The sequence below is a fragment of the Thermoascus crustaceus genome (genome assembly GCF_041956765.1).
Source record: "Thermoascus crustaceus strain CBS 181.67 unplaced genomic scaffold VTN00scaffold_10, whole genome shotgun sequence".
NCBI lineage: Eukaryota > Fungi > Ascomycota > Eurotiomycetes > Eurotiales > Thermoascaceae > Thermoascus > Thermoascus crustaceus.
This window is the reverse complement of record NW_027192536.1, coordinates 1,030,508-1,042,916: the sequence shown is the minus strand read 5'-3', so window position 1 is coordinate 1,042,916 and position 12,409 is coordinate 1,030,508. Positions and strand designations below refer to the sequence as shown.

General features: G+C 51.6%; 3 protein-coding genes across 3 annotated transcripts; all 3 read right to left on the bottom strand.

Annotated features, from left to right (window-relative positions):
- Positions 1 to 2,395: 2,395 nt before the first annotated feature.
- Positions 2,396 to 3,537, bottom strand: VTN00DRAFT_2709 (uncharacterized protein; the record flags this gene model as incomplete). The annotated part of the gene is made up of 3 exons (XM_069428951.1): positions 2,396 to 2,434; positions 2,502 to 3,101; positions 3,424 to 3,537. The coding sequence occupies 3 exons, from the start codon at positions 3,535 to 3,537 to the stop codon at positions 2,396 to 2,398; spliced, it is 753 nt and encodes a 250-aa protein (XP_069283755.1).
- Positions 3,538 to 4,946: 1,409 nt separating this feature from the next.
- VTN00DRAFT_2708 (uncharacterized protein) lies at positions 4,947 to 7,509 on the bottom strand (the record flags this gene model as incomplete). Its single annotated transcript, XM_069428950.1, has 3 exons — positions 4,947 to 5,582; positions 5,642 to 6,708; positions 6,771 to 7,509. The coding sequence occupies 3 exons, from the start codon at positions 7,507 to 7,509 to the stop codon at positions 4,947 to 4,949; spliced, it is 2,442 nt and encodes an 813-aa protein (XP_069283754.1).
- Positions 7,510 to 10,909: 3,400 nt separating this feature from the next.
- Positions 10,910 to 12,140, bottom strand: VTN00DRAFT_2707 (uncharacterized protein; the record flags this gene model as incomplete). Its single annotated transcript, XM_069428949.1, has 3 exons — positions 10,910 to 11,788; positions 11,895 to 12,020; positions 12,072 to 12,140. The coding sequence occupies 3 exons, from the start codon at positions 12,138 to 12,140 to the stop codon at positions 10,910 to 10,912; spliced, it is 1,074 nt and encodes a 357-aa protein (XP_069283753.1).
- Between the last annotated feature and the right edge of the window lie 269 nt (positions 12,141 to 12,409).

Sequence of the window (12,409 nt, the reverse complement as noted above, 5' to 3'; positions counted from 1 at the left end):
GGGTGCTGTTGTGATGTTGCAGATATCGTCAGATCCACACGGGGAGGAATGGAGCACAGAAGCACAAGCACGGAGCACGAGGGGCAAGTCTGGTCGGACCATCGTTCCAGATCCTGCACTACCATCACACTCGAGTACGACTACGACCCGCCAACGACGACACATGTCGCAGAGAAATTTTTAATGCCGGTGCAATCAGGATAATTGCAATGTTCAAATTAATATTAATTAGGCTGTGACGAATTCTACTCCGTACTACGCTCGAAGGTGCTGGCCCGACTTGCCTTGGATTTGGCAGGAAAGCCAGCCAGTACAGTTGAACCTGGTCGAAAAAAGCTCCCTATTAATGTTTGGAGCTCGTGCACGCGACTCCATTCCTGAGAAAGGGAAGAGTTGATATGAAACGCATGGAGTGTAGTGGTCACGGGTGTTTGCACTGCTCCATGATAGGTTCCTCTTTATATTTATTTTCTTCCGCTCTGTGGCTACTGGTGCTAGCTGCCTTTCTGGTCCTCGAAATCGGGGAACTGAACTGGACCCCAACTTAGTACGAGCGTCAGAACCAGTTGGATTCTTTATTGAAAGCTGATTAGCACCTTCATAGCTTGCATTTGCTTTTCTCTTGGACAGGTACTACCTAGGTAGGTAGGAGGTGCCCAGGTGTCTTCTGGGTTCTCGATAGATATTCATGCCGTCCGTGACATGCAATAAGTATCTACCTGAGGCAGTGCGTACTATTATGTTCCAATGGGCCAATCAATTGATTCAATAAGAAGCTGACTTAGGAGAAGGTTGGTTCGTTTGCATTGATTCATTGGTACCCGAAGAATAGGCAGCAAAATTGAACTAAAAGTCAAACAATGTGAACTATGGCATATCTGGACGAAAGGACTTCAGAAGACTCTGCAGCGGACATATACATGGGAAGGCCTCCCAGCGGTCTTAAGACCGCCATATCAACATCATATCAACAGCGTGCACTTCCTCCTTCTAAATGAAGATATTCGGCTCACGCCTGAACAGGTTCTATGCAGAGACACATCTCTTCATCGCCTTCACCATAGAGCATAAGAGCATTAACATTCAAATCACTGAGGTATCTTCTTCTTCGGGTTGGATCACCACTCTTTCCTGGTCCCCCGATATGGTGCCAAATAAGGCGCCTTTCGTATAGTCCCTGATCTTGATCTTCTTGTCCTTGCTAAATCTGATCTCTTTCAGAACACAATGAGAGACGAGTTTTCGAAAGTCGCCTCCTCTGACGTTTCAGAGCTATGCTTGACCTCCGGGCCGACACACACGGGCACCCGAAAGTCTGTCCCATCAATCCCCAAAGGCGCGTTGAAACCACGGTCCTTCCAGCGGGATGTAGTCACGCTGGCCCCCTCCACTGTCTTGATGCCGGTGATCATGTATATGGGCTCTTCGTAGTCAGTCTGTTTGAGGAAGTTCAAAGTTCGGACGACGATGGCGACGACGACAGGACCATCTTCTCGATAAAGGCTCGACTGGGAGTAAACCACTCCGTGTGCATGCGCTTGAAGGTGTACGTCTCGACGTTGCTGCGGTCGTATGGCACACTCACATCACCACCCAGGCCGAATTTCTGGAGGAACCGTGCGAAGAGGCCGAGGTGGCACAGGAAACCGAGTGAGACAATCCTGGCACAAGTAGTGCTGAAAGCAGACGGGATTAAGCTTGATGGAGATTCTGATAACGCACGCAGGCCTTTCATCAAGGAGGTCCACGTCGTTCTCAGGAGACTGGTTGAAGCTGCGAGAGTGGTGGAACAGTAAGCAGTGCTGTCCTTAATTTTTTTTTTCCTGTTTCATGCTTTTTTTTCTTGTTACGTCCAGAGAATAGCTAGGTTCTTATATCTGGAGGCCTTGCTCTGTTGCTCTGTAATGCTGTAAATTAGGAACTACTCATGTAGGTAGGTAAAGATAAACAAAAATAAACGATCACTATTCCAGTACGACTAGATCAAATCTGATGTACTAATTAAACCCTTTAGTTTGAAGGTATACCTGTATGGTTCATTCTGCTGAACAGGAAAATATGGTTGAAGACAATATACCCAACAGAGACAGACAATTGAACTCCAATATATAATTCATGATTATGACACTGTTTTCTAGAGTCCTAATATCAAGGATCCAACCTAAGGGCCATAACAACAATGGGAATTGGGAGTTATCGCATTATACAGTAGATAGGAAATAGATAGATAGAAAATGGGGCTTTGGTTTGTCCCTCCTACTTCTCTGCTGAGCTCTGCTCCGCTTCTCAAACACATCCGTACCATAGCCTGGAAAGAAGATCGAGTAATATCGACCCTTTTCAGCATGCCTGTCCTCTGATTGAGATAGCACATCCCTGACGGCTAGAGGAGCGTTCAAAGTTTCTGCTTCGGATCGCGGATCATGCAGAATAGCTGTATATCAGGACATTATCAGCATGGATTAGGATCGCGTCAAATAGAGAATGTACACACTACTGACCTTACAACTATCCTCCCCATCCACACAATCCATCGCCCTCATCACCTCGAACCCCATCTTCCGATAGATCTCCACGTTCGGCACCATCTTCGAGCTCTCCAGATAGCACTTTACGCCTTCCTTGTCCGCTTGATCTGTGACCACCTCGAACAATTTCCTCCCGATCCCTTTCCCCTGCGCATCGGGCCGCACGGCAACGATGTTGCAGAAGTAGTATCCGCGGGGATCGTTCCAGATGGCCTCTTGCGCTTCTTGCTGCCGGTATTTCCAGATCCAGTACCGCCGCGTGTTGAGGCCGCCGTGGCCGAGGTAGCGGATGTTGGTGAGGAGTTGGCGGAAGGAGAGGAGCCAGGATTGGAACCAGGAGTACCAGGTCTCTGGGACAGAAGCGGGGTGCGGGGGGAGCCAGCAGGAGACTCCTAAAACCTGCTGCTGTGCGGCGGAGCTAGAGGAGGATGAGGAGGCAGGATTGCTACTGCCTTCTCCTTCTGTAGTAGCGGTGGTGTCTGACGAAGTCTCTTTCGCAACGTAGAACAGCGCATTATTGATTCCCCACAGGCAGCGAGCCGTGAGGGAGTCACTGTTTCTTTGTTTATTGAACTATATTCATCAAAATCTCAGATCATAGAAACCGCAGGTCGGATGTGTACATGTTTATATGTACCATCCATTGACCGCGTTCACGAAAGGAGCAGAAAATGTCAGCTTCAGCTTTGTCTTCTTCTAATTGAGTTGAAAAATCATTTTGTATGTAATGAATGTAATATACAACTCCCCGACATTCCAGGGTCTGCCCGGAGCAGCAGGCGAGAAAAGAGGATTAATGGTTTCCGGGAAGGTAGGTAGGTAGGTAGGTCAGTTTGCCATTACGGAGTCCCAGTGGGACCTAGTCCCGATGGACTGCCTGTATATGTATACATACCTTGGAAGGATCAAAAACCCAGAGGAAGTACGGATCCTCTGCAAATGCCTGCTGTATGCACTCTACGGTGCCGGGGATATCCCGTTCGGTCAGAGGAACAATCTCGATAGCCATTGTGATGAGTCTTGGCTTGCTCTCTTTATATGAGATGAGACGCGAGGAAAGGAGGGGCAGGTGGGTTGCGCCTGGCCTGATCTGATCTGATCACAAAGGTAGTGAAAGTGGAGAGAGGGAGAGAGACAGTTCAGCAAGTGTTCGTTGCTCAGCAGGTGGGTATCTGTAGGTAGACAGAACGTCCAGCTTCGCCGTTGCTTGGACGCAGATAGTCTGTCGAAGTAGTACCTGTGTGGTCCTATCGTTGATAGCGTGACGATAATACTGGCCGCGGAATGCAGTCTCTGACTTCAAAAGACCAAGAGAGTATGTGTGGTGAGCAATGGGAAAGATTCCCTGGTTTGAGATGGGGATGCCGCCCTCCTATTATATTCGAAGCTAGCTAGCTAGGTACGCGTAGCTAGTCAGCAGCTCAAGTGACCGTGCGATGCAAGGCATCCACAAGGATCTCCGCAGCTATCCACTCTGTCTGACTATCGACAGCCCACGGACAGACCAGCGCCAGCGACAGCTGCAACAGAAGCCAGATAGCACCTAGCGGAGCGGAGCGGCAGACTTAGCGCGGCAAGACTCAAGCAGTGTTGGGGACAGGAAGGATTATGGATGGATGGATGTGCTGATGATGCCGCGGTAAGTCGAGCCGGAGTGGGGTTCAAGAGGAGGATAGAGACGTGGGATGATGCAGAGATGCTGTATGGAGTACTTCTGGCTCCTCTCCGTCCTTCTCCAGAGCGGAGGGCGGTACGCAGAGCCAAGGAAGGCCTAGCCCTGCTAGGCAGTTCCACGCGGGACTTATCGCGTATCATCGCGGCTCGCTATCTTTTGGAAGTGAACAATAATAACATCCATTCAACTCCGGCTTACAGACTAGGTTAAGTACAGTGTGCTGGGTACAGACTCCCTGGCAGCAAGCATGACCCTGTTTGCAACACACCGGAATCAAGTCGGATTGATAAGTTATGCAGGCAGATCGAACCAGGCACTCAAGTACTGTACAGTACTATGCATCTAGTGCTATGGTAGTATGTGACGTCCATGCTCTATATACATTACAACAGGAACATGAGACTGCTTCCCGGTGACAACAACAATAAATGGGGGAATCATGCATCTTCGCTTTTGTACTGTATCATTCACTTCCGTTGCGCGCCAACACACCAAGCCTCCCAAGATGTAAAGTGGTTGCCCTTCCTGAATGCAAACCCGGCCAGCGTAGCAGAGACGATGGGATATTCGTAGCTGGCAGAAAACCCGTATAACCAAACAGAGAAAACATTAAGACAGAAGTGTATGGAGGAGGGGCCCAAGGGACGCCGATCTATGATGCATTTCGCGGAACAGATACCCATGTCGTGATCTCGTTAATCCAAAGGATATAGTGGCCGTGACATTCGTACATCATGCCCGTTTCACTGTGTGGTCGCATCGCTCAGACGGACCCATTCGCGCGACACGTCCATGCTGCGGTTGACGCGCCCGCCCGGCGTCAGAGGAACGTCGACTCTTCCAGTGCTCCGGGCATCATCGTGTTCCTCGTAGAAGGAAAGTCGCTGGAAGTAGTCCTCTAAGACGGCTTCCCGGTCGCTATCCCCAACGATCGAACTGTAGTCGGGAGGTGGAGTTACAAGCGGCGGAGGCGGAGGCAGATCTTCGAACGCTGGAGGAGCAAACGATGGAGCTCTGAGGAGATGCATTGGACGCGCCTCACGTTCATTTGGTTCATGAGCCAGATGTGCTTGCTGTGGGCGAGCAAGTCCACCGGATGCAATGGGGATGCTCGCGTCAGCACTGGAGCTGCTGCGATCCGAGGCTGTAGGTTGGCTGGACGAGCGGTTCTTCCTCACCACAGGCGCTCCAGGGCATCCGCACTCGAACTCTTCTGCTGGAAGAACCGGGTCCGAGGAAGGAGAGCTGTATGCAGGGAGATAGATATTGGCTTGCGTGGCCTTGCATGACAAGATATGGAACGGCGAATCGATGGAGATCTCGAAGTGTCTCCTTTTCGAAGGGTCTTTTTCATCGACTTTTGACAGGCGCATGACGATCTGTCAAGTAGCAAGTTAGCTCGGCTTATGTTGTTGGTGGCAGTAGACACTCAACATACCTTGATCCAGTGATTAATCTGGATGTTTTCGTAGGTGGTATCGAAATGCAGCCGTTGCGATTCATCCCTGCCCTTCATCGCGTGGCAGCTGGGCAGCTGCACGTTGAACTCCATTTCAGTTGGCCCAACGCCAGTATCGTTTGTCAAGTCGCCCAGCAGGTTCGTGCGGTTACGATCTACCAGCTCCTCGCCCCGAGAGGCCGCCTCCCGGTGGTCCCAATCGATGCCACCGCCTGCGGTGACACGCATGGTGCTTCCAGGATAGGTGCTGCTGCTGGGTGAGTCCGCACGTTTCTCAAACAGCAGGACCTTCTTGGCAGGTTGAAAGCGATGGACACTCCTGTCTGCAGTCCAGTGCTGGATGTTCTCCGTCACAAACACCTTGATTCGATGGCATTCAACCTTGGCCAGAGGTGTGAGTTTGAATGCGATGGGGACCTGTGAGCCTAGCGGAAATGATTTCCCAGAAATGACAATATCATAGTGGAGCTGATCCTCCCAATTCCGGGATATGGCGATGGGCTCAACTTGCTCCAAGGATCCTTCAGCGGGCGTGCGGATGACTGGGACCTCTAGATTGCCCAGCAGGTTGGGCCGGAATGCGCCAGAGCGTTCCACAATCGCCTCCAGATCATACCTGACAAAACCAAGCTCGCTCTTAATGGTTTCCGGAAGTGAACCGTCGATCGGAAACTCGAAGTTGTAAAGATAGTCACCAGGAGGGAAAAGTCTATAATTGCGTTGAGGCTGCGCCGCCGTACCGTGCGGCGCATCGTTCTTCCCGAAACTGTGCGAGTGGTTGGACTGGAGGGAGAGCCGTTTGATCTCCTTGGGGGTATGGTTACTATTTACGGACGTCGAAGACACGCTCTTCAGAAGCTCACGGGTCGTCACTCCAGGACCGTGAAGCTCCTTGGTCGAGACCGACGGAGATACCTTGGCGAGTCTGTAATAATGGGCGCCGTATTCGTTATCCATCAGAGCGGTATCGCCGTGATTGAAGTAGACCACCCCATGAGTAACGAGGTCCTTCTTGTCATGGAAATGCACTTTCTTCGGAGGAATGCCTGTGATTCGACGTTAGTCCGAAATGCTTCTTGGAAGAAGCACGGTTCAAGGAAGAGTTTACCATCCGGCCAATCCGTCTGAGCATGGCCCCGGAAGCAGACGGATACCTTCTTGATCTTGACAGATTTCGTGGTTTTCAGATGCAGATGACCCCTTAAGATAGCTGACTTCTTGGTGCTTGGATCATTCTGATCATATCCGGGGAGAAAGAGAACTGGCTCCGCGAGCGCAACCCCGACGGTGATGCCATTGCCCGTCGCGACGGTCCTCTCGTGGCGTAGGATCGGGAAGGATGCGTTGACGTTGGGCGCCGAGCTGCCCGAGTGCTCCAGCAACGTCGTCGGTTGCGGTATACCTCCTCCAGCACCAACCGATGCTGTTGACGACGAGCCGGACCGTGTCACAACCCCATCTGCCTCCGTAGAAGATATCATTTGCTCATCTCCTGGCGGAAGGATGATCTCGGAAACCGGTCGGGGACGCATCGATCTGGGAGAGGAACACGGAGGCGGTGACGGAGGGCTCGAGTCGACTCCGCGCAGCAGACGCTTTGCGTTTTCGCGGGATCCCGCGAGTTTCCTCAGGATCCGCAACTCACGGCGGCTGTGTTTGGGAAGACGATCAGAAGTCAGCTTCCCGCCCACCGGCGTCACGCACACGGAATTTCGGCGTGCCGATCTCGAGCGAAAGAGGCTGGAGAACAGCGGCAGGAGGTCCGAAGAGCGACTCGGGGGCTGGGAGATGCGCTCGTCGGTGGAGGAGGGGAGACTGTGTGCAGGAGGGGGGAAGTAAGCGGCCATCGTCGAGCAGAGGCAAAACAGAGCATGTTATAGAAGCGCGAAGGAGATCGGATGGACCGTGGAACGGCCCCGACGCCGTTGACGTAGACCGACGAATGGGTTCTGACGAGCAGCGATGGCCACAAAATGAGCGACTTTGGAACGGTCACCGCGCCTCTTTCATATATATAATAATAGTTTATAACCGGAGGAGAGAGAGAAAGCAGGGGAACGGACGGGGCGGACAGGGGAGACTTACGCTCTACTGCCCTGAGACCCCGGGGGTGAGACCTCTGCTGTCTATCGACCGGCCAAGCAAGGAGTCGCAGCGCGAGAGGGACGAGGGATCGTCCGGGAGATCATTCCCTGGGAGCGCTGGAGCCCGTTGGACTGACTGCACGAGATGAAGGAGAGAGGCAGAAAGACGAGAGACAAGCAGGGCGAGATGGGCTAGCTGGCGGTTGAAGGAGGCGGCGCGCTCCCCTTAAGAAATACTCTACGATGACGCGGGACTGGAGCCAGCAAAGTCGCAGATGAGCCAGTCTAGTTTCCCGGCGATCCGGCCCAGCAGAGCAGAGAAAAAGGCTTTTTTTGCGCCTGGGATGCTCGGGACGCAGGATGAGCGGCCGTTTGCGGAGTGGCCCGAACCAGACTCGACGGCGGAAGATCGGGGTCGGGAGTCTCGATGCTGAAAATGCTCTTTTCCGCCAGTGATACGGCCGATTACTCAGGACCTCGACCCGGACTGATTGGACATCCAGCGCCTCTACGGGCAAAACGGCACTGGCAAGAGTTGCAAAAGCAGAGGCAGCTGTTGGGCTGCGGGGGATCCTCCACCACTAAACTTAGCGGAAGATCAGACGTCTGGGCAGTAGTTCATCGTAGAACGGTTGACCAAGAGGCCGACAGGCTCAGCAGGGGAACAGCTGGGGCCATGGCCATCATCGTGCTACTTGTCGTCCTCTGTATAAGAATACCAAAGAGCACGGACACCGTAACAACATCAGCGACAGAAGAACTCAGCAAGTGTTGATCTGCTCAGCCATCACCGCCCGTCTGTGCTCGACGGCACGGCGCGCTGCTGATGCGTCCGCTAGCTACACTAACGGTAGTCAGGCGACGGCCTTCCGAAAGTACCACCTGAATGGTCTATCACAATGCAAGTTATCACCGGGATTCTGGGGGCCGTTCTCTTGTTGTTTTCCTTTTTCCTGCAGTCCGTCCGTGCAACGGCACTGCTCCAGCTCATAGCTTTGCTATCTCGATTGCCATGTTATCTTCCGACAAGCGTGCGGAAGATGGAACCAAGACGAGAGTGCGAGCCCTGGTCCAGAGGCCTCGCGAGGGTTCTAGAGCCGGCCGTGTGCTGCATCCCGAGGCAATTCCGGCCATGACTTCATCACCTGAACCTCCTGCCTTCTCCGCGCGATTACGCGACCCTGCGCTTTTGCTCCTTCTTCCAATCGCTCTGCCTTTTTTTCCTGTCCTTTGTCTTGTCCTTCTTCTCGAGCCCATTGATCGGCCTGCACCAAGACGCCACCCCGTCTTTTCACCATGGCCCTGCCTTGGCCCTTGGCACCGTAGCGCCTTGCTCCACCGGCAGCTCCACAGGGCAAGGTCAAGATTACAAGCGCAGCCCTCACTCAAGAACAACAGCGGAAGACATCTCCATGCTCAATAAGCTTATTATCCTGCCTCGGTCGCTGTCGCTGCAACTGTGGCAATGCAACGGGCTTTGTTTACATCATGCTGCGGCTCATCTCGACAACATACACGCGTTCTCAACCATAGTAACGGGCGATTTCACGTTGGATCAAAGACCCACGGCGATTCCTGAAGTTTCTCCACAGGAAGAATGACGGGGTACTCCATCGGACGTCTCATGCACAAGGAGAGGAGTATGACAGTTCATAGATAGCTCCCACGTGTCGGTCGCACCTTGATTCCTTCATCACAGCAGCCTTAGCTGCTGGCCCATGCTTTGGGCCATCCCGCACAGTAGGTACTCCGTATATTTCCAGCCAGACGGAATTCTCGACCCGGGGGTACTTGTTCAATTCCGAAATATCAGCCCAAGAGCTGCGGGTAACTAGAAAAAAATTATGCTGAATGGAAAACTAACGAGCAAGTAAATAACGGCAGCAAAATCCCAACTGCTGGACTCCTACAACATTCAAATCGGCGAGACGCTTTAACCCCCCGTGCCGCGACAACAGACACCTACCTGTAAGAGAAGCTAAATCAGACCTTATCTACAAGATTCTAGTAGTAATTTTTTCAAACCGAATTAATTTCTCTATTATTAGAATGGGGAGTTCCTTTTTTTTAGCTGCTGCATCCTTCCCGGACAGCACATTGTTTTTGTGGAAACGGACCACTACTACCCAACCTACCTTTTTAACTTCTTCCCTATAGTTACCTACCTACTTGCTGAGCTTGCATCATCATCAGATGTGGCCTCGGAGAGCCCTACAGTAGGTACAGTACTAGTAGAACGGCCCGATCTAACTACCTAGCCCTCCACAGGAAATCAAGTTGTCCCTCCCGCCGAAACTGCACCCCTCACTCAATACGTATGACATCATCGTTGCTTTTCTTTTCCTACCACCACCACCACCACCACAATAATACCAACACCAACACCCATACGAGAAGGAAGATAAGATCCAACCTATTGCAACAACTGTGTATGAAGTCGCTACGCTATCCACGGTTGAATTGAATGCATGTCATGTCATGACGTATGATGTTAGTTTCGTTCTTTCCCATGCATACCATTCCATGCTTAGGTCAGGTAGGTATTCTAACAGATTACGTAGGTGGTGGCCCTGAGGTCTGGTTTAAAGTTAGGTAGATACTAGATTAGTTAATTAAGTACATAGCCCCTAGGTAGTCCGTAGGTATCAACTAACTTAGGCAAGGTTATATATGTACCTAGATACCTACCTATACTTACCTATGTATGTATGGTGAGGGCTTGCCCCGGACTTCCCATTCAATTGGGATGACAGCGGGATGACATCACATTAGTAGTAACGTTGAGTAGTAACGTTGTTATGTCGTCGGGAAGTGTTATTCGGGGCTATAACTAACTGACGGACAGATGGACGGACGGACCTGCACAGCATACATGCCAGTCAGTGCCTTATGTCTAGCTAGGTACCTAATGTAGGTCTCGATGACTGGTGTTAAATTGCTATTTAGATACATTCTGTCTTTTATTCCTTGACCCTGTAGTGGCCAGTTGGTAGCACGTACATGTATGTATGGTAGATCGGGTGGGAAGAATGTGTGCGGGATACATGTGACCTCCAGGGCCCTTCTATTATTACAATCTGTATAAGAAATGAATGTTCTGTCGATACATCTGATCAGACATTCTTCGACATAAAGTTCTTGGAGCAAAATAGCCGTACGCAGATTAGGAGAACCAAGCATCGTCTAGCTCGCCAATATCCATCAATCCATCACCGCCTAGCATACTGTCATCGCCTTCCCCGCCGAAATTGTCACCTTCCATGAACAGGTCGTCGAAACTCGATTCGCCGGGCGCGATGACTTCTTCCGGACCCTTGTCTTTCTGCGCTTCAGACTGCTGTTGCTGTTCTCGTTGTTGACCCTGTTGCTGTTGTTGCTGCTGTGCTTGATGTTGTTGCGGTTGCTGCTGCTGCTGGGAAGTGTCATTCCCGACCTGCTGCAGTTCCACGTTGAAGTCGTCTCCCACGGCATTGGCGGCATAGCTCTCCAGTCCTGGCAGAAGTGAGCTGATGGAACCACCTTGGTCCTTTCCTTGTTCATTGGTGCCACTGTTACCAGAATCGAGGAAGTTAGCCCCCGAGAGGAAATTTTGGTTCCCAATCTCATCATTGCCGAAGTCCAAATTGAGGTCGAAGGCATTGGCACCACCGGAAGTGTCGGGGAGCATGGAGTCGAAGTTCATCTCCTCCCCGGCTCCTGAAAATGGTTGGTTACCTCCTACTGCTGCTGCTGTATCCTGGTTCTCAGCCTTCACATTTTTCACGGCTTCATTTGGTGCCGCTGTTGCAGTTGCAGATGCTTCTGCTGTCGCGTGCTCATCTTCCGCTTTCACTTTTGGCTGTTTCGTGTCTATAAGGGTCTCCGCTTTCTCAGCAGAATTTTGAGCCGTTTCAGCCTCAAACGCGGCAGATGCTTCTTCCATCGTCACGTCTTCTGCTGGCTGGGGCTCATTGGGAGCAACAGTCGGTTCCGGAGGTGGTGCGACTGCCTTCTTGGCCTTAATAGCCTCGTAGTCCTTTTCCAAAAACGCCTTCGCAATAAACTATGGCTGTATTAGTAATAAGGGTGATAGCGATAATCTGTGACAGGGAGAGCATCTTTGCATGGAGGTAGTCTGGATGAATAATGGCAAGGGAGTGAACGCGTACGATTTGCTCTGATAGGCTATCCAGTGCCATCTGGAATTGCTCGTGCGCAGAGGGAATGGCCCGTTTCAACTGAGTCCTAGATTGCATCGAGCCCGACGATCGGAAAAATCGCCCAGTGTCAATGAGCTTCACGCAGTTAGAACATGGCTAGTGATATGCACAATGTTGAAGCCATACCGTCTGGTTTACCATGGCTGAAAGAACAGCAAGAGACTCCGGGTTGGAGTATGAGTTCGAGGCAGCCATGCTGGCAACTAATTGGTGGGAATTGGTATATTCAAACGGGAATTGAATCTTCCGAGGGTCGATATTGACAATGGAAATGAGGTTTTAGGAGCTGGAGGAGAGCTCAGGGTACCTGATTGCAGTTGCAACCAGGACCGGTTGGCAATTCTGGAGCACAGTTGCTATCCGATAACCCGGATGATCGACGACTGGCTCTTCACAAAGGGTGGGGACCAGAGGGAAGGATGGCTTTGTCACCGCGGCGCCTTCGAAGACTGCATACCCCGGTC